The following is a 24,917-nucleotide window of genomic DNA, read 5'->3' on the forward strand; positions in this document are numbered from 1 at the left end:
TTCCCCATTTCGTTTTAAAAATTTAAATCTTTATAATCAAGATATCTATAAAAAGTATGTATATATGTTGAAAGATTAAAAAATATTTTTTAAATATCTAGCTCCTCTCTCTCTCTCTCTCTCTCTCTCTCTTTCTCTCTCTCAACAAGTACAGAAGCTTCGACGTTCGCTATAGTTCGATGGAGTGGCCTGTCGGAACAAACGCCCGTCCCTGTGCATTGAACGTCTTCCAGCGCGGTAGGAGGGCGATAAAAGGTTTCCTTGTTTAACAAAATATCGTCTCCGAGCCATTAGCCCGACCCGTTACCACTTCAGCGCGATTTTCTGCTCTCGCTACCGCGTCGAGGAGGCACTCGAGGATCTGCGAGAATCCTGCGAGCTATCAAAGGCAGACCTGTCTATCTCCACCCTCCGGGACAATATCGATGTGAAATGGGAGAATGCCGTGGTTGGCTGTACTCGATAATATCATTGTTAATTCGACCTTTACTTTCCGTCAAGATGTTCACCATTATTTTTTTATATTCCTTTAATTTATATTTAATTTGGAAAACTATTGAGACAAAAGATTAATCCGTATCGTTAAATAATAAAATTTCACGAATAAGGGCGCTAAAGATTGGAAATTTAATCTTCAAAATTAATTTTCTAGAATATATATAAAAATTCTTTTTTAAGAATCTTTAAAATGTGTAAAGTCTTTCTTGAAAGAGACAAAAAACACACGCCAAGTACATAAAAAAAAAAAAAGGTTCAAACTTGTATATCTTAATATCAGATTTAATTACTAAAATGTTTTTAATATTTATCGAATATGAAAAAAATGCGCGAAGAAATTTTTCATGAAATTTGTATGAAAGATTTCTTAATTTTAGAAAAAATATAGCGTTTGTCAATTCAAATCTAATATTCACATAAATATCTATCATTAAAATTCAATTTCGAGGATCCAACGTCTTACAAATATAAATTCAATCGTGATATATTAATTATTACACAACGCAATTAAATTAATTACAATGTTAATTAATTGACATAAAATCTCATCAATATTTAATTATATACTTATATAAAAGTCTATTTCGCAAATTTTTTTAGACTTCGAAGCTAAAAAATTTTTCTCCTTTAAAGTCTTACGATTATTTCTTAAAAAGGGATTCTAGGTATCGCGAATAAACTATTTAACAGATAAAACAATGGCCTAATCATAATTGCATATATATATACAGGGTTGGGAAAGTTACTTTATAAAAGTAACTCGTTACCGTTACCGTTATTTTTTCTAAAAAGTAACTCGTTACCGTTACTCGTTACCAATTTTAAAAAGTAACTCGTTACCGTTACAGTTACTAAAAAGTAACGAGTCGTTACAATTTCCGTTACTTTTTTACAATACAAACTAATAAATTATTTTGCATAAGAAAAACTTTTAAAAAATTGTAAGCAAGATTTCATTCAAGGTTTATTACAAAATAAATGATTAAATTTTATCGAAATTCTTCATTAATTTTTAATAAAATTTGTTGCTCCATAGTATCATCATTTAAATGCCCCCTTTGTGGTGTTAATACAGACCCACCGATGCTAAACATTCTTTCTACAGATGCACTGCTTGGTAGAGCTGTATTATATTTAATAAAAAGTTTTTTAAGTTTTGGATAGTCGTTTAACATTTCTATATTACAATTATTTGATTTTAAAAACCGTTGCAATTCTTCTTGTTCAGATTCATTTTGCACCGTTTTTTGCTCAAAAATGAAAAAATCATCGCGATCGTCAGATTTTCCAGCTTTTGAAGAATTTTCAGTTGATCGGATTCCCAATAAATCCTCCAAGTAATTTTCAGCACGTTTTCTTTTTTCTCCGGTTAACCAGTTTAACTCAAATTTTGGATGTAAACATGCTGCTATTATTAATTCTTTTGTTTTAAATATTGTAAGAAATTTAAAATCAAATATAGTAAATTAAGCATTGTTTGTTTTATTGAAATTAATACTTTTGAACAATAGTTTAAAATAAAATAATATTTTTCAATTAAATCCTTATTTAAAATTAAATAACATATGTATTAATCAAATTAATAAGTTACCTTTTATTTAAACCTTGCTGAATAGCTTCAACTAATGAATGGCAATCTATAAGGTCAGATTTATTGAGATTTTCTAATTTTCGTTGCAAGGTACTTAGAACTGGTAGTAAATGAGATTACAACATAATAAGAATGCTAATTGGTCGATTTGCTTACGGCTTTACGGTTAAGATAAAAATTTTATCACGCACAATAGCAAGAATAATATCTTAAATAAATCAAAAAATTTGAAAAAAGTAACGATAAAAGTAACTATTAAATTCGTTACTCGTTACCGAAAAATGTAACGAAGTTACTTTTTCCGTTACAAATAAAATTTGTAACGCCATTACCGTTACAGTTACCGAAAAAAAGTAACTGTAACGGTAACGGCGTTACAAGTAACGCGTTACTTCCCAACCCTGTATATATATATATATATATATATATATATATATATATATATTCTGGAGATGGCGATCATTGATTTCTAGGGAAATAATAAATGAAATATTCAGGGGCACCGTATGTCATTACGCTTGTCTTTCGTAACCGTAACGTCGCAGCGCCGTGAGAAACGGCCAGATGTTACAGTCACTTCCAGCTTGCGGTAACAGAAATTGTATATATACCAACGAGGTCTGTCGCACATCTTCGTTTAAGGATCAATCTTCGCTGAAATCGATTTATAGTCTGAATTAATTTAAAAATTACGTAGCATAACATTATTAATGGGAGAAGAGCGAATAACGCGTGTGTCAGACGCCAATGAAAAATTCGTGCTATAGGTTTTGAATTTTTTTTAATAATTTTCAAATAATTTCCTGATAAAAATTTAGTTTAACTTTTGCATGTTTAATTTTATAGATATCGTTGCAATTAACAGACATATATATATACAGGATATATGTTTGTAAATTGCACATGTGCGATCAAAAAAATTTGTTATGGAATTTGTATAAAAGTTTTTAAGTTTCTAAAAAATAGAGATTTTTTTATACAATTCGCGAGTGTCTGATCAATCTCACACATTTTCAAATTTTAGCTCGGTGGGGGGGGGGGGGGAGGTCATTTGCGGACCCATGTTCATAAGAAAAAAGTATTATTTTGACCTCTAAGAATACGCTCCTAAAGTTTAGTGCATCATTTCAGATACATCCTGTATATATTACCTAAATGCTGAAATAAAATTTCAAACTTTAAAATATAAAATAAATATTTCTTCTACTTCTCTCTCTCTCTCTCTCTCTTTCTTTCTTTCTCATATTTCCCGAGTGGGTTTGCGCTCGATAACGCCGTTCGACCCCAGCCGTTCCTCGCGATTAGTCGGAGAGAGGCAGCGAGAGCATCACGCGAGTTGACTTTCGCGCTTCGCTCGCGCGATGTCTGACGACGCCAGGAGGAGAGGTAGAGGAAGCCCATGAACCCTTGGTTGAGGGGTTGCACTCGTTCAACCCCTGTGAGAATCGTGGCCCCGCCTGTCGGCCAATCGTCGTCGTTTGGTCGACATCTCGCGCACGTGCTCTCGTGTCAAGGAATAGACGCGTGTCCGCCCAGTCGCGAACCCGAGGGGATGATTATCCTCGCGGTTGAAACTCTTTTGTCCCCCTTCCCCCTTCACTCCTCGACAAACCTTACGCAACTACCTCGCTTGCCTGCGAAAGCGGTCCGATTGCTGCAACGGACAAAAATTATCGAGTTACAGATCACACGTGTCCCGTGCACGTACGCGAGTTTGACGTTTCACCTCGTCGTGAGCGATCGTTCCTTCGAGATGATGCGCGATTTAAAAGAGACTTGTGCGACGAGATCGGGGGTGTATCTGTGATAATTGAACGGAAAGATATAACATCTTACGCGGAGTTTGACGCGTCTTGTGAATTGTTGCTCCGATCTGTCTGATCTTTTTTCGAAGAGCTCTTCCTGCCGATCGTGGCGCGAATCTGACCATGTGTATCGATGCAAATTCATTTTAATTTAGGTAACAGGAAAATTCTATGTTCCGCGACGCGATTGAAGATGAAGTTGCTTCGTCAACGAGTCTTTAGAAACGAGAATATTTTTGACAAATCCACGTTTATGGATTTTGTTGCAGCAAATCAAAAATCAATTTTAAAGAAAATCAGAAGAGAAAAAATGCCAAAACCGATATAGATCATTTAAAATCAAGACATTTTCTTAAAAAAATATTCATTTTTATAAATAAAAAGGAAATGTAATTTTATTTTAAACTCAATAAATTTGCGTTTTTCATAAATTTTTCAATCTTTTATATATAATTTTCAATGAATATATCGGTTTTTTGGAAAAATATCAGTTTTGTAGTTAATTTTTGTTCGCAAAAATACTTCAACATTTAATAGAATATTATCAGTGCTACGATACATTTTAACAGCACAATTTCGAATAAATATATCTCTATTGTGGATATATATATATATATATATATATATTTATTTATATTTTAAACTTTTAACTAGCGGTTAAAATCCAGAAACCAAAATGTCATATCGGTTTTCATACTTTTTCTCTCTGAATATCTACTTATTTAAATAGAGCATTTAACAAAATCTGAATTATCTTATTTGAATTGAGAAAAATTAATGAGATTGGTTACATTATTTCCTATTTATTGTGACGGGCAATATAAAGCAAAGATTTTTGATATCCTTATTGTTAACGAACGGCATTTATTTATTGAAAATGAACAAATATATTTAAGCTATAAATTCAGCAATGTCAGTTATTAACCAAGAAAATTAATACAAGTATATTAAATAGACAAATTTCACATAATCTCAAATAGTAATGATCGAGGTTCTTTTTTTATATAGTATAATTTATAAATAATATGTAAATTCTATATTCGTTATTGATTTTGAGATAAAAAAAATATATTTTCGAGATGCTAATTTATAATACGACAATATATCAATTAATTTTATATTTTAATCCGTTAATATACAGGGTGTCCCATTTTAAAGGACCCACTCAAATATCTCAGAAACACTGCGTTAAATCGAAAAATGTTTCAAACAAAAGTTATGTGGCTTCAAGGGGGCCATAAGATGGTGACAATGATTTGACCTTGGAAAATCATTTGAAGGTTATGTAAAGGTCAACTTTAAAATCTGAAATGGAAATCCCCATTTTTCATTTAGTATTCTTGTAGCTGACACCGAGAGCTTTCCAAAACACTATAATAAAGTATTTTTTTAATAAGTACTTTTTGAGTTATTTTATATTTTAATCTGACATATTTTGATATAAAAAATAAAATATTTCATAAAATATTCAGTTTTCGATAATTTTACCGTAATACTTCTATGTACAGAATAATAAGACAAATTAATTAGTGCCAAAAAAAACAAATAATTGTTTTAAAAAAATACATTGTAAATAATTTTCTTAAAAACAATTTTTTTTTTATACTAATTGATTTGTCTCATTATTCTGTACATAGAAGTATTACGATAAAATTATCGAAAACTGAATATTTTACGAAATATTTTATTTTTTATATCAAAATATGTCAGATTAAAATGTAAATTAACTCGAAAAGTACTTAATAAAAAAATACTTTATTATAGTGTTTTGGAAAGCTCTCGATGTCAGCTACAAGAGTACTAAATAAAAAATGGGGGTTTCCATTTAAGATTTTAAAGTTGACCTTCACATGACCTTCAAATGATTTTCCAAGGTCAAATCATTGTCACCATCTTATGGTCCCCTTGAAGCCACACAACTTTTATTTGAAACATTTTTCGATTTAACGCAGTGTTTCTGAGATATTTGAGTGGGTCCTTTAAAATGGGACACCCTGTATATCATCCAAACATATCAGTTATTTATATATTAATTCTTTAAATCTCAGATGAAAATACGTTGTTCTATTCTCTGGAGAAAATGCACTCTTGAAATCTGACATATATTTTATAAGATATCACTGGTGATATAATTGGCTGGAAGTAATGATTCTATTATTGTATATGAAAAATAAATCGAAAATGTAGAATAAAATATTCTTTCATATAAAGCTTTGTTTTTAAGAAAATTGATCTTAAAATATTACAAATTAAAAATATTACGCTTTTTTAAGTTTTAATAATAATCTTGTATTACACACACACACACAAATCATCAAATTCTTCTTAATTATTAATAGATAAATATAAAAGTATAATGTTCCATTTTTTTTTAAATGAGCAATTAGAGAATAATTTAAATTACACTGAAGAGAAAGTTCTATACATATAGTAATTAATCCGTACAGAAATACAGATCGATGTCTGTTCAGATAAAAAGAAAAAGTTGATTTCTAGAAGTGTATATAGATTTGAAAAATACTGCATTATAAAGCACTATTTCATAAGATAACGACACGTCCGATTTATTCCGCGACTAGTCGTCGACTGATTACGTGAGACGGACGATACCTATCGAGAATATTTGATATAAGAAGGAGAGAGAAACATAAATAAATAATAGGCAAGGATAGATAATAAGACGACAGAATGTAAACATAAGCGCGACGCGTTCGGATAAATTCGATTACATAAAGCAAAATGATACTTCGAGAATATTTGACGTAAGAAAGAGTGAGAAATAATAAACAAGGATAGAGACAATAAGACAATAGAACGTAAATATAAGAGCGGCGCGTCCGGAAATTCGGTTACATGAAGCAAAATGTAAGTCTATAATATTATAATGTATAGAAGGTTTTAAAGATTACATTAAATTACATTCGTAATAGATCAAACATATTATTAATTTTGTTTCGTTTAAGCAATAGATTTTTCTTTACTAAACATATCCAGTAATCATATAGATAAATAATCGTTCTATTCGCATAATTAAATTAAATGATCGAAATTTCGCAGATTTATTGCAATCCCCGATCTCGGAATGACGTTTGACGTCCCGCATTTCTCGCGCTAAATAATCCGCACGTATTTCCAACGACGAGCTAAAGAAACAATTCGCGCGGACTCCTCGATCGATAGCCAACAATTACATAGTCGTTTCGATTCTCGATCCGATAGAAAACTTTATTGATATATTGCGATTAAAGCAATCAATGTCATTTGCATAAGAGATAAACGTTTGCGCATTATTTATAGTCATTACATTTTTTGCTATAAAGTAACATTATAATTAATATTAAATGATAATTAATGTACATAAATTAATTTATTAATAATTTCGTTTAATATAATGCATAAAATTAATTTTGCCCCTTGAATCCACGATTAGATTGTTCTTTCAACGAGCTAAAATTGGCGAATATGATTTTGAAGCATATTCTTACAAGCACTTTCAATGTTGTTAAAGCCATAAAGGGGGAAATTGATTTGTGATATATCGTAGAAACAAATTCACGCACCAATACGTATTTTTTTAGTATATCTGCAATTAAAATTCATTTATATTCTTAATTATTGCCATGAGCTGAAATCACTTTGTATCGATCAAGTTTATATCGATTATGTCTATAAAATCGCATACGTATAATATACTCGGCTAAAAGTAGAATATACAAATTATTATATTTGCGATCTCTTTATTTTTTAGTTTTATCCAAACATTCGTAATTATTACAATTTATTTAATATTTATTATATGTATTATATACGAAGCATCTAGATAAATTTTGTATCTTTTTTTTTATATATATATATTTTAACAATCACCGTCAAGATAAATACGATAATGTATAATATATAAAATTGTTAGAAATTATTCAAGCTTAAAAAAGCGTATTGTATCAATTTTTCAATTCTTAAAATCATTTTTATTGGCAACAATGTCTTTCATGCGCAAGAAATACTTATTCTCCATTTCTCTTTTTTTTTTTCAAATAGAATGATTACTTTTCCACTACATACATATATATATAATTAATATAATACAGATGATTTTCATGAAGATCGCAGATCTCAATCGAAGATTAACAGATTGCAGTGAACAGAGAAAAAAGATTCCTTGCCCAAAACTGGGATACTACATAAGTAAGTATGATTTCGTTAATAATAAAATATTAACATATATACATTTATACGCATATATATATTTAAATAAAAACTAAAAAAAAATATACGTAAAAGAAAAAATGAAAAAATACACGTATGTCCGGTTTCGGGCGGATATTGTTGACTTAATCTAGCGATAGTAACCCATACAGCACTAAAGCTTGCAACAACATTGCTGCAATATTGCAATATTGCATATTGTAGTTTAATATTGCAGAAATATTACAAAGACATTATTTTACAATATAACTTTAGTAATGTTACAACGACATTCCAAAAATATTCCAAAGAAAGTATTCGATAATCGCTAGTTCATTCGTTTACCGCTATGCGGCACATATTGCGCTATCTATTTCGCATTTAATTTTTAGTCACGATGATTATATTATATAAAGTTTACAAAGACCGACTAATAAGATTAAAGATATAATAACTATTTTTATTAGCTTAAATTGTATGGTATAATTCCAACACAGGGGACTCAGACATTGGACTAAGAATTCTTTTAATAGTTTCCATTCTTATATAAAATCAAAAATTTGATAATAATTTTTTAATTTGCAAGATACTTCAGACTTTAATAAATAAATTTTGAGATTATATGAAGACAAAAGAGAGATGTGAAAAAATTTGTATGCGTAAATCCACCACAATCTTTTAGCATATCTGAATACTTCGGATACAAAGAGATTTTGAATTTAAAAAATTGCAAATTGAGTTTTTTCTTATTTCTCTTAGATATTCTTTGTCACTGAAGGAAGTCGAATGTATACCGAAAAATTTACAATTTATAATTTCGTTATTATTATAATACAGAAAATCTATATACACACTAAATCCTGATTCTTATATGCCTAATTTCTTATTATTTTTTTCATATGTTAAAGATATTATGTCGATAAATATACATAAAGCATTATTGCATATATGGTATATTATATTGCTATGTTGCTGCAATATTATATTGCAATATTTCTGTAGACGGACATTTTACTGTTGCTGCAATATCATAACAACGTTAGAGCAACATTTCGTAATGTTTCTGCAATGTTGCAATCTTGCAGAAAAATGTTGCTGCAATGTTGTTGCAATCTTGCGGTGCTGTATGGAAAGTAATAGTGTAACTTTTTTTTCGAGCGGAATCAGCGCATATTCGTCGGTCGATGGTGCGATTAACGGGCGACACGTGTTACAGTCACGCTGCTTACCGTGGCGGTCACCCGTGAGTACACGCACCTGTAAACCCGACGTTTTCCGGCGGTCACGCGTGCAATTATCGTGCCGCAATGCCTGTCATTACGTCAAAGTCGGCGCATATGTCAGCAGAAGGCGAACATTGACGCGAGAGAAACAAAGAGAGAGAGAGAGAGAGAGTCGAACATTTTCTCATCCAGTCCTCTGGATGCAGCGATGAGCGGACGCTATTAAATGTACATATAAATTACGTAAGTCTCTCGTGCACGCGATGTTATTTCACACCTTTTCCTGCTCGCTACATACCGTTACAAAATATAGAGCGCTTCGCCTTTTATTTAACGCATATCTGGACGCAGCCATGTGCGTGAACGTTATTAATATATATAAGTACAAATATAACTTGACCACAATATTATTTCATTTCTCTCCAAGTTGCGACCATTATATGTTGTCGTGCACGTTAAAATTTTTCATATATTCTTGATTTTAAAATAATTTAAAATATAGATTACATATATAAAAACGTAAATATGTTATTGATTCTTTTCCAAAGTTTAAAATCAATTTTATCGAAAGTAAAATTTTGTACAAAAATTATTTTATTCTGCATTTTCGACTTGTTTTTGGGCGAGGTATCTCACCTTCCTTTCGGTTTTACTACGTGTTTCCCGACTTACCCTGTATAATCGAGCGTGTCACGCAATCACTGCCAAGTCGTGCGAAGTGTGCACGTGCGCGCGACTGTGTGGAACTAATCGCGCCGCGGCTAATCGTAAATTAGGATCGGACGAAGAAAAAACAGCCCACATTAACTTTGGTAATCGCCAAAATTCTCCTGACATCTCCGATTATTCAAAACACAGTTTGGGTAAAATTATCTGAAGCACCTCCCGCTCATAAACATCAATCGCAAGATAATTATGCATTTTATTTATGTACTTTTGAATCTCGTAAGATGATATAAAGAATCGTAAAAGAAGGACATCTTTTTTTTTAAATAATTTCTTATAATTATTTCATTTATTAAAACCGCTGTTTAGTAAATAAAAAAAAAAAATTGAAACAATTTCTCATCATATTCGACGTTAATATTTGCATTTTATCAAGTTTAGACCGATTATGTCTATAAAATCTCATACTAATATGCTCGGCTAAAAGTAGAATACATAGATCGTTATATATTTGCAATCTTTTTACTATTTAATTTTTTACGTGATTATGCGTGTCGTTCTTTCGCGTTTAGTCTCTTATTCGTAAAGTATTGGTACTGGCTAATTATTATAATTAATTATACCCAACACAAGTGGCTTACGATGCTGCGTATGCCATTCTTATATAGGATCGATTATTATTTACGAGTCGTTAATTGCACTGCGACCCTCGGGTACAACAAAGTCACGTCAGGTGACTCGACATAACGACCACGCTTACGTAGAAGCGAATCATCAAATATTAATCGCTGTAGTTCTATACATCATAGATATACGAAAAAGGGAAACCTTGAACAGCCTGGTTTTCAAGCCTTTATTCACGAAGATTGACAATGTTGACATATCACACGACGCGTACAGAAAAATAATATATTATATGAGAGAGAATTTCAAATTACCAAAATATTTTTCTATCGATCCAGATTAATGCATAGTAACCTAAAAAGAAACAAATAGAAATAATAATCAGAAAACTTTTACTGAAAATAAATCTTAATACATCTAATATGTTTAAAAATATTGGAAGTTTTTAGCAGATTAATGATCGATTTTAGAGTTTCTTTATTTGATTTAAAAAAAAAAAACGATCGGTTAAAATTAATTAATATTAGTCTATCTATCACATTTAACAAATTATCAGATTAGCAGTCGCTAACAATAGGGTTGCACGAGATACTAAGACAAGATTTTAAATTAATTATCAAGACAATACAAAAACAAATTATCAAGATTCTTGATCTTATCGAGAGAAGTCTTGGTTTTTAAAAAAAAAGTTATCTAATTGTTCCCGATCTCTGAACGGAGATTTTAATTAATATGGAAATAGGCGAGAAAGACAAAAAATTTTATTTATTGTTGGTAAATAAAAACATTTATAAATTTAAAAACTTTAAAAAATTTAAATTTAAAGAGTCTACGCATCATTATCATTACACACTTTAATGTGACGTAAAAATAGCGCAAATTAATTACTTTATATTACTTAATTTATAAAGTTTAATTTCAATACTTACGTTTAAAAATATATCTATCGCTTTTTGTTTTTCTGACAATATTTTATTTTTCATTGCTTTTAATCCAAATAAATCTTCATACGCTTTTTTATGATCTTTCTCCAAATGTTTTTTTAATCCAGTAGTGTTACTATTTTTCATTTTTATTTCTTCAGTCACATTTTCTTTTTGACATAATAAACATACGCCGATTTTTTCATTGTTTCTTATTTCATACTTAAAATAAGTTTTCTATGTGCATTGTTTAACTGCACTTACTTCCGAACTTTCATTATCACTTTCGGAAATGTTTGCATGTTTAGCAGAAGAACTTGATTTAGTTTTTAGACTGCGTCTGCACAATCGAGACGTGAGCATACGCAGTAAAGAACAAACGAAAATCGTGCTCGGCGCTTCGGATAACAGAAGAAATCGGATATACTTACTATTTTCTGTTTTTTATCAAGCTGACAAATAATTTAGTGTTAAATAAAAACTATTAATAAAAATCAAGGCAAGACAAGACAAGACAAGATCTTTGATACAAAAATCCTCTCAAGACCAAGACAAGATTAAAATTTTCAAGACCAATACAATATTTTTGCGGATATTGTCTTGTCTTGGGTCTCGTGCAACCTTAGCTAATAGTTAACACAGTGTCTGTACAATCATATAAAATTTGTTAATTGAATATTAATTATGGTTTTCTACGTATATATATGTATGTATAAAAATAAAAATATAAAATATATATATGTAAATTATAAAAATTAAAATATATACAAACAATTAAATCGAGACTTGTCAAATGGGGCTTGTATATCACTATTGTAACACTAATGTAAAGATCTAGTAGAAAAGATCCAGGTGAGACTTACCCAGCAACATCATGACACGCGTCATGGCGACGAAACGGAGGATTTCTGACACCATGTGTTTTTTTTCTCAATGAACCCTTATTGTGTGTCGATTACGCGAATAACGTGACATGTGTTGTACGGAGCTGATTAAATTAAAAACTAATCGAGAGGAGGAAACGACACCGGTTAATTCTGATTTCTCGACGACGTGACGGCAAGAATTTTTTGTCTTAGCAATAAAGAAAAAGAAACATAACAAGAGCAACGAACAATAGCACACAAGTTCTCACTCAACTCTATACTTCTACACCCACGTGATGTTAAACATAGTTTTCATACCCTATACAGATATAAAAAGATGATATAAAAGGGATATGTGATATAAAAAGAATATAAATATATGTTTGCTTGCTCAAGACTTAGAGATCTTATATACAAATTAAAATTTGTTAAGATTAATATCATTATTATTTTGACGACAGCACCGTCTCATACATCTCTCTACATCTAAGCAAATATTTCTCACATTTTTTTTTCAAATTTAATATGTTATTGGGACCATATGATTTCTTCTCTTGGTCTCTTTTTTTTTTAAATTTTTATCATCGATTTATTATTCCGCGACGAGAAATTTTACGAGTTTCGTTCGCTCGGAAATTACGCGGGGCTAATTTACATATAAATATTACATATAAATGTATCGCGCGGCCGACAATCGATCAGCATTTTTTTATGCGAAAGGACGCACGTGACGTGACGCGGAAAAAAATTTGCATGTGTCCCACCGCGTGCTGCCAACATCTTGCGAAGCGTCGAAAACTATCGAAAAGTCATCGAATCGACATTAGACGCGTGTTCGCGAGCGCAAACTGCGCCGCGCTTGTCGAGCTTTGCATGATCGATGGGGCCAAATTGTCTCCTCGAGAATATAATTGATACTTATAAAGAAACGGTCCTCTCTCTCTAACGCTACTTTTCAGCAGTAAGTTTCAAGTATCTCCCCATACAGCACCGCAAGATTGCAATAACATTGCAGCAACATTTCTCTGCAAGATTGCAATATTGCAGAAACATTGCGAAATGTTGCTGCAACGTTGTTATGATATCGCAGCAACAGTAAAATGTCCGCCTACAGAAATATTGCAATATAATATTGCAGCAACATAGCAATATAATATATATGCAATAATGCTTTATGTATATTTATCGATATAATATCCTTAACATATGAAAAAAATAATAAGAAATTAGGCCTATAAGAGTCAGGATCTAGCGTGTATATAGTTTTTCTGTATTATAATAATAACAAAATTATAAAATGTAAATTTTTCAGTACACATTCGACTTCCTTCAGTGACAGAGAATATCTAAGAGAAATAAGAAAAAACTCAATTTTCAATTGCGTAAATTCACAATTTCTTTCTATCCGAAATATTCAGATATCCGGATGCAAAAAGATTGTGGTGAATTTACACATACAACGAGTTTTTTCACATCTCTCTTGTCTTCATATAATCTCAAAATTTATTCATTAAAATCTGAAGTATCTTTTGCATATTAGAAAATTATTATCAAATTTTTGATTTTATATAAGAATGGAAACTATTAAAAGAATTCTTAGTCCAATGTCTGAGCCCCTGTATTGGGGTCGTATCATACGACTTAAATTAACAAAAATAATTATTATATCTTTTTAATCTTACTAGCCGCTCTTTGTAAACTTTATATAATTATCATGATTAAAAATTAAATGCGGAATAGATAGCGCAATATGCGCCGCATAGTAGTAAACGAATAAACTAGCGATTATTGAATACTTTTTTTGCAATATTTTCGGAATGTTGCTGTAACATTGCTAAAGTTATATTGTAAAATAATGTTTTTGCAATATTTCTGCAACATTAAACTGCAATATGCAATATTACAATGTTGCAGCAATGTTGTTGCAAGCTTCAGTGCTGTATGGGTCTCTATCGCACATTTGAATTTCTAAATTAACAATATCATTAAATATTTTTATCTACATACAATGCTCTCGTTGCTTGTTCGTATCTCTCTGGGAAGCTGCATTTATTTTTTATTTATAAATATTTTATTATTCATATTTCTTGAGAGAGAGAGAGAGAGAGTTTGATAAGATTTTCAATTTAATATTATATATAATTTTTCTTTCTAAGACTATATTTATTGAATTGACTGTTCATATTTCTCGAAAAGTTTTGGCAAGATATTCAATTTATATATGCAATTTATCGAAAATATTTACATATTAATTCATATACATTAAACAATAAAATATAAAAAATAAAATAGAATAGGAAAGAAGGTAATTTAATTTTACAAAAGATTAAATATTTTTCTGTAATAAATTCTATCAACTAATTTCTTTAAAGCTATTACATGTTTAAATTGATTGAAAAAAAATATATTATTCAAAAATAAATCTCTGTATTTCGTTTCTTCTTTTTTTTTCCATCTCGTTCAAAGCTTGGACATGCTTTTAGGAAGGGTGGAAAATCTGACTGTTCGACTCACCCCCAATACGAGTCTTGGTTGCAACGCGACATATGTTATATGCGTGCGCGAACGACACCCGCGTTCGTGCAAACAAGGTTAAATAATACGCCCCATGTAATTGCACACCGTATATATATATGGCTGCAATACGCCAAGGTGATATCGTAGAAAGAGAGAGAGAGAGAGAGAAAAGATAAAACAATTTCCTTTGTTCTTTGTTTCTTTCTTGCGATGCGCTAATTATTCGCGATCGCTCTATGAGCCTCGACTCTATCTGACTTTGACATTTTTTTCCCTTTCTAAATTACAAGACTCGATACATCGTAGACGAAAAAAAAAAGGTTCAATTGAACCGTGTTAATATCAATTTGCAAAGGTAAGCATTTTTTTCCATGAAAAATAATTTTATCCTTAGAAAAGAATTTTATCTCTAAAAAAAAAAAAGAGTTGAATCAAATCTGTAGGCATCGAGGAAGAATATTATATAAATTTGCATAATAAGAGAACTTTTTTCATATGAAACCATTCGTGTACTGGCACTCGTTCGTAAGAAATCTTCCCCTATTGAGAGAGAGAGAGAGAGAGAGAGAGAGAGAGAGTCAGATTGACCATCGCGAGTTGTTGTCGCGGAAGACGGCGGTCATCGGATAATAAAAATGTTATGACAAGCAAAAAGGCGTTTGCGTGAGAGGTTCGTTTTGCTTGGCAGGGAGAAAGAAAAAGAGAAAGAGAGAGAGAGAGAGAGAGAGAGAGAGAGAGAAAGAGAGAGAGAGAGAGACTATCAAGAAGTCAGCTTTTGTTCAGCCAAACAGATAGAAAGAGAAGACTTATAGTCCCGATGTGTGTGTACGTATGTGTGTCTCGTGCGCGAGGGTGCGGCAAAATTGTAGGAACATCTTCGTAAAGGACTCCTCTAGCCGACGGCGGCGGTTGCGGTGGTGGTTTATCGTGGGCGATGCTCCTCCACGTCGAGCGCGCTGCATTATTGAGCCTGGGAAACGGGCAGGTGGCCGCTCGGGCGCCTATCGAGTCCGTGACGGGTGGTCAGGATGGTTGCGGGGAAGTCAGAGGCGACGGGCGGTAGCCCTGAGGGCCACCTCGCCGATAGGGGACGGCGTAAAGTCACGGAAAGGAAAGAGGGTACGCGGGCCGATGCCGCCTCGTCGAGGGGTCGGCCCGGAGGACACGCGACCTCCTGGCTCCTCGACTTTGTGACCTTGTGCCGTGTGCGCGCGAGGACAACCCCGTTCCCTTTTTTTTCCCCCGCCCCCGGCCGTCAATTTGTGGCGCGTCCATGAACCCTGTCGAGGTATAGGATACAGGGAGTATCGCGATCGCCCTCGCTTTTCATTCTTTAATCCGTTTTCCGCGCGTTATCTTCCTTTTGATATATTATCTCTCGACCGTAACGTTATAAAGGAGAGAACGAAGAGTGTTTAAGCTTCTTTGTTCTTTCAGTTTTCAATATGGCTCCGTTATAATTCACATCACGATACTTAATATTTCGATTCTTGTGTGTTAATGGCTTTGTTGATATTCAATCAAAATGATTTTGAATGATTTTGAGGTCGTTAAAAATACATATAATACAACATCTATTAAACGTTAATTTAACGTTAATTGATTCTCTGATAGATTTATTACTATTTAATTTTAAGATTTTAGTGGAAAAAAGTCATAAATGACTTTTTGATAAATATAATAGTCCTACCTCTTCGATATACGTATTTAAACATATGTATTGATTATTAAATATTTAGCTTCTAATTTTTACATTAATAAAAATTTTTCAGAATTAAAACAAATAGGAACGCAATTATCAGCATTCAATATTTTAAATAATTATTTAATGACAATTATGATTAGATACAAATTAATAAAAAATCCAATTGATTATTTAAGAAAATTTTATCAATATTATTAGTATCCCCGAATCCCACAATTTTCAATATATAACAACACACAAAATTAACGTCGTATGCTTATCAAATTGACACACACACATATTTATTCGTTTAATAAAATATCAGAAATTATTAGGGTTGCACGAGACCCAAGACGAGACAATATTCGTAAAAATATTGTATTGGCCTTGAAAATTTTTATCTTGTCTTGGTCTTGAGAGGATTGTCTTGTCTTGCCTTGATTTTTATTAACAGTTTTTATTTAACACTAATTTATTCGTCAGCTTGATAAAAAACAGAAAATAGTAAGTATATCCGATTTCTTCTGTTATCCGAAGCGACGAGCACGATTTTCGTTTGTTCTTTACTGCGTATGCTCTCGTCTCGATTGCGCAGACGCAGTCTAAAAACGAAAACCAAGTTCTTCTGCCGAACATGCAAACATTTCCGAAAGTGATAATGAAAGTTCGGAAGTAAGTGCAGTTAAACAATGCGCATAGAAAACTTATATTAAGTATGAAACAAGAAACAATGAAAAAATCGGCGTATGTTTATTATGTCAAAAAGAAAATGTGACTGAAGAAATAAAAATGAAAAATAGTAACACTACTGGATTAAAAAAACATTTGGAGAAAGATCATAAAAAAGCGAATGAAGATTTATTTGGATTAAAAGCAATGAAAAATAAAATATTGTCAGAAAAACAAAAAGCGATAGATATATTTTTAATCGTAAGTATTGAAATTAAACTTTATAAATTAAGTAATATAAAGTAATTAATTTGCGCTATTTTTACGTCACATTAAAGTGTGTAATGATAATGATGCGCAGGCTCTTTAAATTTAAATTTTTTATAGTTTTTAAATTTATAAATGTTTTTATTTACCAACAATAAATAAAACTTTTTGTCTTTCTCGCCTATTTCCATATTAATTAAAATCTCCGTTCAGAGATCGGGAACAATTAGATAACTTTTTTTTTTAAAAACCAAGACTTCTCTCGATAAGATCCAAGAGTTTTGATAATTTGTCTTGGTATTGTCTTGATAATTAATTTAAAATCTTGTCTCGATCTTGTCTTGAAATTCAAGACAAGATCAAGACAAGACGAAAACTAATCTTGGTATCGCGTGCAACCCTAGAAATTATATTTCAGGAAAACATTTCGCCACTCGAGCGTTAAATTGTGCAAGGTGTCAATCACCCATAATATAGAGACGGCTCATTAAAATAGCGGACGGACAACCGGCGACATGATCGATCGCACGAAATAATCCGTCCTTCGACATCATTTGCGCGAGGAGCAATAAAGCCGTCGCAAAATCGAACAGCGATGTTTAGCGATCTTCTGGCTACCTATCGTATTACGTCGTGCAATATGCAAAGTGCGCCAGTGAATTTCCTCCAAAGGGCGATGCTATAGCACCGCGACGAGGAAGTTCGCTCTATATGCGAATCCCATGGATAATGAGAAAAGACGCTGCTCGTCTTTTAGCGCGCTCCCACGCGCGTAATGCACTTCTCATCGTAACGCGATGCATAATCCAGAGGCAACTCCTCGGAATTGCTGCCCGTCGCTGATTCATCGCGGAATTTACTCGAGTACTTCCTACACATCGATCGCTGTTGTATTACCGTCGTCACTTTAAAGCTTCAAATGCAACACTATACAGATCCGACGCGCGTTTAGAAAGATACCGACTTTTCGATTCTAACGTATCGATTCTACTCTTCGGTTCTAATCCTTCTTGAGACTTGAGGGATTATAAAAGTATAGCGAGAATTGCAAACAAAATACTTCTCAACATCATATAAAATTTTTATTTAAGCATTTTTTTTTTTAACCGTGTATATCTATTTAATGATAAGATTAAGATAAAAAATCGCCAAAGAACAATAATGACGTTCTAAATAATCGTGCATGTTTACATGATGGCCGAAGTTTAGTCTCGATAAAATTATCTAAAATAAAAAGGGAATTTAAAAAATTTTTTTTTTTTGTTGTTGCAAAAGTAGACATATCCGCGAACTTAGGAACTAAATTTTTTCGAATTTTTCAACTTGAGAAAAAAATGAGGATCCAAAAACAGTCGCCGAAAATAACAAGAGTAGAAATAATAATAAAAAAAAAAAAAAAAAAATGGCTATTTTTAGTTTAGATAATTTCTCGAGGCTGAATCTTGGCTACCGTGTAAGTAAGCACGATTATTTACGTCACCATCTACGTCGCTATATTTACGTCATTATCTTTTTTTCTGTTTTAATATATCTTGCAATTTTTCATCTTAATTTTATTATTAAAAGTACACAATGGTTTTAACGCGAAAAACATTATTTATCTATTTGGTGGAATAGAAATTTTATGACGTTAAAATGTTCTATATCTTTTGTTTTTCGTGTCTTAAGGTCTAAGTTAAAGTGCGTTTTGGTTCCGTTAAACTTAAATTTAACTTGTATCGAATTACCTTCGTACGATTTACCGAAACTTGAAACTAATAAGCATTATACGACGCTAATATGGTTAATTTCTTAACAATGAAGTCAATTTTCATTGCGAACAGGGTGTCGAGTATGGAGGAAAACGGACGCGGAGAAACGTTGTGTAAGGTGTGCGGGGACAAAGCTTCCGGGAAACATTACGGCGTACCAAGCTGTGACGGATGCCGGGGTTTCTTCAAGCGGTCAATCCGCAGGTACGCGAGGTAATTAAACTCTTGGCTTAACTAAGTTCGAGCTTAAATCGAAACATCAAGGTGATCTTATCCTACAGATCCGCATGTCTCTTAATTTTTCCATCACTTACTTTCGTCGTAATTAAATATCGTTTGCCCTCGCGCGTCTTTTTTTCCGCTTAATATAAATATTTAATTATTTATTTATTTTATCAATTTATATTTATTTGATTGACATAATACTTTATTTTAATTAAAAAGTATAACATATATAACTTCTCGAATGATTATTGTTAATATCTCGATTTTAAGATCAGAGATAATGATAAAAATAGAGATAGTTAATTATTAAAGATTATATAATATTATTTTTATATCATTTGTAAAATTATTCGTAAATATTATGGTATAAATTTGACATTAGAGTTATGCGCGCAGGAATTTGGACTACGTGTGCAAAGAGAACGGACGTTGCATCGTGGACGTGTCGCGGCGCAATCAATGCCAAGCTTGTCGCTTCACAAAATGTCTTCAGGTCAACATGAAACGAGATGGTATGGCTCCGTTATTAACAGAAAATTATTCGAGAATTACTGTCGAAATTTATCTCTGAAGAGTACGATGGCTAAAATTATAGCGCGTAATACCTCATTTTTCATCGCGATGCATTCTAACATTTTCGGAATCTTCGGCTTTATTTTTGTTTAAACATTTGTCTGTAATTACATTTATTCGATATCGGCCGCCAATACTGTGTATTACATTACGGGATGAATCTTTCGTTCTGTAGCGATATTCGAAAGATGTTCTTTGACGCAACAGAAAGTTCTTTCAGACACACTCAGTAAAATAGAATACATAAAGTGAGAAAGAGAGAGAGAGAGAGGGGGGGGGGAGCGAAGTGTCGCGAGTCGGGTATTACAATGCATAGTGACGTTTGCTCGGCGGATGGGAAACAGTTTGGAAAAAGGGAAGCGTATCCACACGCACGCACGCACACACACACACACACACACACCCATCGCATCCACATGAAACTCTATATTTTTGCTTACCAAACGGCAGGATCCGATAGCAAGCGGTGTCAGAAGCAGCCTGGCGTTCACAGCTTTTGTAAACACCTTCTTCCCGGTCCCCTTACCGCGTCGAGCGATAATCCAAACACTTGATTGCTGAGATATCAATTAGTGAAGGGAGAGGCGGGAGCTGCCGTTAAAGGGCCCACATTGCGCTTCTCCTTCAATTATTTGGAATCGTTAGTTGTTTTTGGAAATTTTACTTCAAGAAAGTCTAAGATTACAGAGAGTTTTCATTCAAATAATTCTCAATTCGAAACTAGAATTTTTATTTTTTTAAATTGTTAAAAATCAAAAACCCGTTAAAATCGTTTAAAGCGATCCGGAAACTTTTATATTTCTGGGAATATATAATATTTTAATATACTATATATTAAAATATTTTATTTATTTTATATTAATATTTTTTACGAAAACAATAGGATAAAAAATGTAAAATGTATTATCGACATCGATACGATTTGATAGACTCTCGATGTGGACTTTCAAAATTAATGGCTAATTGAAATTTTAATGATACCTTCCCATACAGCACCGCAAGATTGCAACAATATTGCAGCAACATTTTTCTGCAAGATTGCAACATTGCAGAAACATTACGAAATGTTGCTGCAACGTTGTTATGATATTGCAGCAACAGTAAAATGTCCGCCTACAGAAATATTGCAATATAATATTGCAGCAACATAGCAATATAATATATATGCAATAATGCTTTATGTATATTTATCGACATAATATCTTTAACATATGAAAAAAATAATAAGAAATTAGGCATATAAGAATCAGGATTTAGTGTGTATATAGATTTTCTGTATTATAATAATAACGATATTATAAATTGCAAATTTTTCGGTACACATTCGACTTCCTTCATTGACAAAGAATATCTAAGAGAAATAAGAAAAAACTCAATTTGCAATTTTGTAAATTCACGATCTCTTTGTATCCGAAATATTCAGATAGGCAAAAAGATTGTGGTGGATTTACGCATACGAGTTTTTTTACATCTCTCTTGTCTTCATATAATCTCAAAATTTATTTATTAAAATCTGAAGTATCTTTTTTTTGCATGTTAAAAAATTATTATCAAATTTTTGATTTTATATAAGAATGGAAATTATTAAAAGAATTCTTAGTCCAATGTCTGAGTCCCCTGTTTTGGGGTTATATAATACAATTTAAGCTAATAAAAATAGTTATTATATCTTTAATCTTATTAGTCGGTCTTTGTAAACTTTATATAATATTATCATCGTGACTAAAAATTAAATGCGGAATAGATAGCGCAATATGCGCCGCATAGCGGTAAACGAATGAACTAGCAATTATCGAATACTTTCTTTGGAATATTTTTGGAATGTTGCTGTAACATTACTAAAGTTATATTGTAAAATAATGTCTTTGTAATATTTCTGCAACATTCAACTACAATATGCAATATTGCAATATTGCAGCAATGTTGTTGCAAGCTTTAGTGCTGTATGGGTTCTCGCTTTTAGCCGTGCAACACGAGAGAGCACCGAGGAGCACGTCTTCTCTCGTTACTGCGGCGAGAAGGACACCTTCGGGACTTTATACGGGAATTTCTAATGTCTATCATCCGACAGGTACCACTTATCATCCACTTCTATATCCCGCATTGTTCCCTTTCAAGCCTACGGTATCAACATTCACCCCGTCAGTCGGTAAGTAATAATGTTAATATATAATCATATCGAATTGATATATATTTTTTATAATAAAATATCGCATCAACAGCACACTTCCTACCACGACCCTCTCCGGAATCTTTGTCTATGACTACTGCCAAGGAGGATGAAGTTACCAGCTCTGAGGAAGCAGCAACTGTCGACATTAGAATTGAATCAAAAGGTGTGTGTGTGTGTGTGTGTGTGTGTGTATGCGGCAATCTCACATCAGCATATCTAAATAATACTATTTTTTGTTTATCGTAGAGGAATTAGTAAATACACGTTTGGCGCCGCCGGTCATCAGTTCCGTTTCATCGGAATACATGATGCAAGGCTTATCACTCCTGCCGACCGAAAATATTTATGAGTTTGCGGCAAAATTACTTTTCTTTGCCGTGAGATGGGCGAGAAGTATACATTCCTTTCTGCAAGTAAGCTCCATAAATTACCCCTTCTCTTTTAGCAAAATTCTTAAACACATTTTTCCTTTACAAAGATATTTTCTAAAACTTTTACTAAGCGTATGATATAAAATAATATAAGAAAATAAAATAAATTCTAAAATAAAATATTAAATGCACAAAATTGTAAAGAAAACGTATTAAGTAATTCGCGAAAAATATTACATAATCTTTTTACTTGTAAATAATAATAAAAAAAAATAATTATATCGTCTTTTCTCGTAAGCTCCCTTATAGAGACCAAACTATTCTTCTGGAGGAGTCGTGGAGCGAATTATTTGTACTGACGGCAGCACAGTGGAGCTTTCCCGTGGACGAAACCATCTTGGTGCCTGTGGATCTGCCGATGGAACGAAGGGAAGTTCTACTCGACAAAGCGAGGAGACTGAGAGAACTTCTAGCAAAATGTGCCGCGCTAAGGGTGGATCATTCAGAGTACGCGTGCTTAAAGGCCATAGTCCTGTTCAAGGCGGGTGAGTAACTTAGATTACCATATCGATTGTGATAATTTTTAACTTCATTAACGTTGCTCCGTTTTTCAAAATTTTATGTAGAATTTTCTACATCTAAAATGCTCGAGAACAAAAAATATACATTATGCAAGATTATTTTTATATCCGTTCATCATTTTATCCGTTTTGAGCATATGTACCCATACAGCACCGCAAGATTGCAACAAGATTGCAACAACATTTTTCTGCAAAATTGCAACATTGCAGAAACATTGCGAAATGTTGCTGCAACGTTGTTATGATATTACAGCAACAGTAAAATGTCCGCCTTACAGAAATATTGCAATATCATATTGCAGCAACATAGCAATATAATATATATGCAATAATGCTTTATGTATATTTATCAACATAATATTCTTAACATGTAAAAAAAATAATAAGAAATTAGGAATATAAGAGTCAGCATCTAGTGTGTATATAGATTTTCTGTATTATAATATAATAACGAAATTATAAAATGTAAATTTTTCGTTACATATTCGACTTCCTTCAGTGACAGAGTATCTAAGAGAAATAAGAAAAAACTCAATTTGCAATTGCGTAAATTCACAATTTCTTTCTATCCGAAATATTCAGATATCCGGATGCAAAAAGATTGTGGTGAATTTACGCATACAACGAGTTTTTTCACATCTCTCTTGTCTTTATATAATCTCAAAATTTATTTATTAAAATCTGAAGTATCTTTTGCATATTAGAAAATTATTATCAAATTTTTGATTTTATATAAGAATGGAAATTATTAAAAGAATTCTTAGTCCAATGTCTGAGCCCCTGTATTAGGGTCATATCATACGACTTAAATTAACAAAAATAGTTATTATATCTTTTTAATCTTACTAGCCGCTCTTTGTAAACTTTATATAATCATCATGATTAAAAATTAAATGCGGAATAGATAGCGCAACATGCGCCGCATAGTAGTAAACGAATGAACTAGCGATTATTGAATACTTTTTTTGTAATATTTGCGGAATGTTGCTGTAACATTGCTAAAGTTATATTGTAAAATAATGTCTTTGCAATATTTCTGCGACATTAAACTGCAATATGCAATGTTACAATGTTGCAGCAATGTTGTTGCAAGCTTTAGTGTTGTATGGGTAATTGTCATTTGCCCGTCATAAACATATTCATTTTTCAACTTCAATATTGCAATACATCGGATTTTATAATTTCCACATTTCAATTATGCTTTTCAATATAAATTTTGTTACTGAGCGATTCAATTTGCTTAGTTGATTTTAAGAAACCTAATGTATATTTTTTATCAACGCACCCCTTAAAAAAATACGTTCTTCTTTGTCATTTATAGAATCACGAAACCTCTGCGAACCGGGACGAGTATCGGCATTGCAGGAGCAAACGGTGGCGGTATTCTGCGAGAGGGATGCGCGCAGGGTGGGTCGATTGTTGCTGCTCTTACCCCCGGCACGCGCTCTCTGTCGCGTTACCCTGCACGAATTGCTGTTCAAACCGACAGTCGGTGACGTCAGCGTGGAGCGATTGTTGGGCGATATGGTCGGCGCTCTTAGACCTGCTTAATTAGTATTTGACGACTATTATCTCGCGTGTATTATTTATTTATCTACGAACGATACTATCTAAAAGATCGTCGATCTCAAGTAAAGTAAAGTTTTCTCGAAAATTATTAAAGGCTATGATATTTTATCAACCGTTTCGATTATATTGAAGATAATTGTTTTAATCATACGAGCG

At 32.3% G+C, this 24,917-nt stretch overlaps 1 protein-coding gene across 1 annotated transcript; it reads left to right on the forward strand.

Moving 5' to 3' along the window:
* The first annotated feature begins 3,936 nt into the window (after nt 1-3,936).
* On the forward strand, nt 3,937-23,164 carry LOC138939022 (nuclear receptor subfamily 2 group E member 1). The gene is made up of 9 exons (XM_070306468.1): nt 3,937-4,049; nt 7,983-8,079; nt 9,296-9,545; nt 19,342-19,482; nt 19,891-20,006; nt 22,031-22,216; nt 22,290-22,403; nt 22,487-22,653; nt 22,910-23,164. The coding sequence occupies exons 4-9, from the start codon at nt 19,352-19,354 to the stop codon at nt 23,162-23,164; spliced, it is 969 nt and encodes a 322-aa protein (XP_070162569.1). The 5' UTR covers nt 3,937-4,049; nt 7,983-8,079; nt 9,296-9,545; nt 19,342-19,351.
* The last annotated feature ends 1,753 nt before the right edge of the window (nt 23,165-24,917 follow it).

The sequence above is a fragment of the Polyergus mexicanus genome, unplaced genomic scaffold, assembly GCF_030449975.1.
Source record: "Polyergus mexicanus isolate NDT 795.1 unplaced genomic scaffold, iyPolMexi1.0 SCAF_13, whole genome shotgun sequence".
NCBI lineage: Eukaryota > Metazoa > Arthropoda > Insecta > Hymenoptera > Formicidae > Polyergus > Polyergus mexicanus.

Coding starts and splice junctions, on each gene's coding strand:
- LOC138939022 (XM_070306468.1), top strand. CDS start 19,352: ATGGAGGAAAACGGACGCGGAGAAACGTTGTGTAAGGTGTGCGGGGAC. Junction 20,007..22,030: donor GGTCAACATGAAACGAGATG/GTATGGCTCCGT, acceptor TCTCGCTTTTAG/CCGTGCAACACGAGAGAGCA. Junction 22,217..22,289: donor AACATTCACCCCGTCAGTCG/GTAAGTAATAAT, acceptor TCGCATCAACAG/CACACTTCCTACCACGACCC.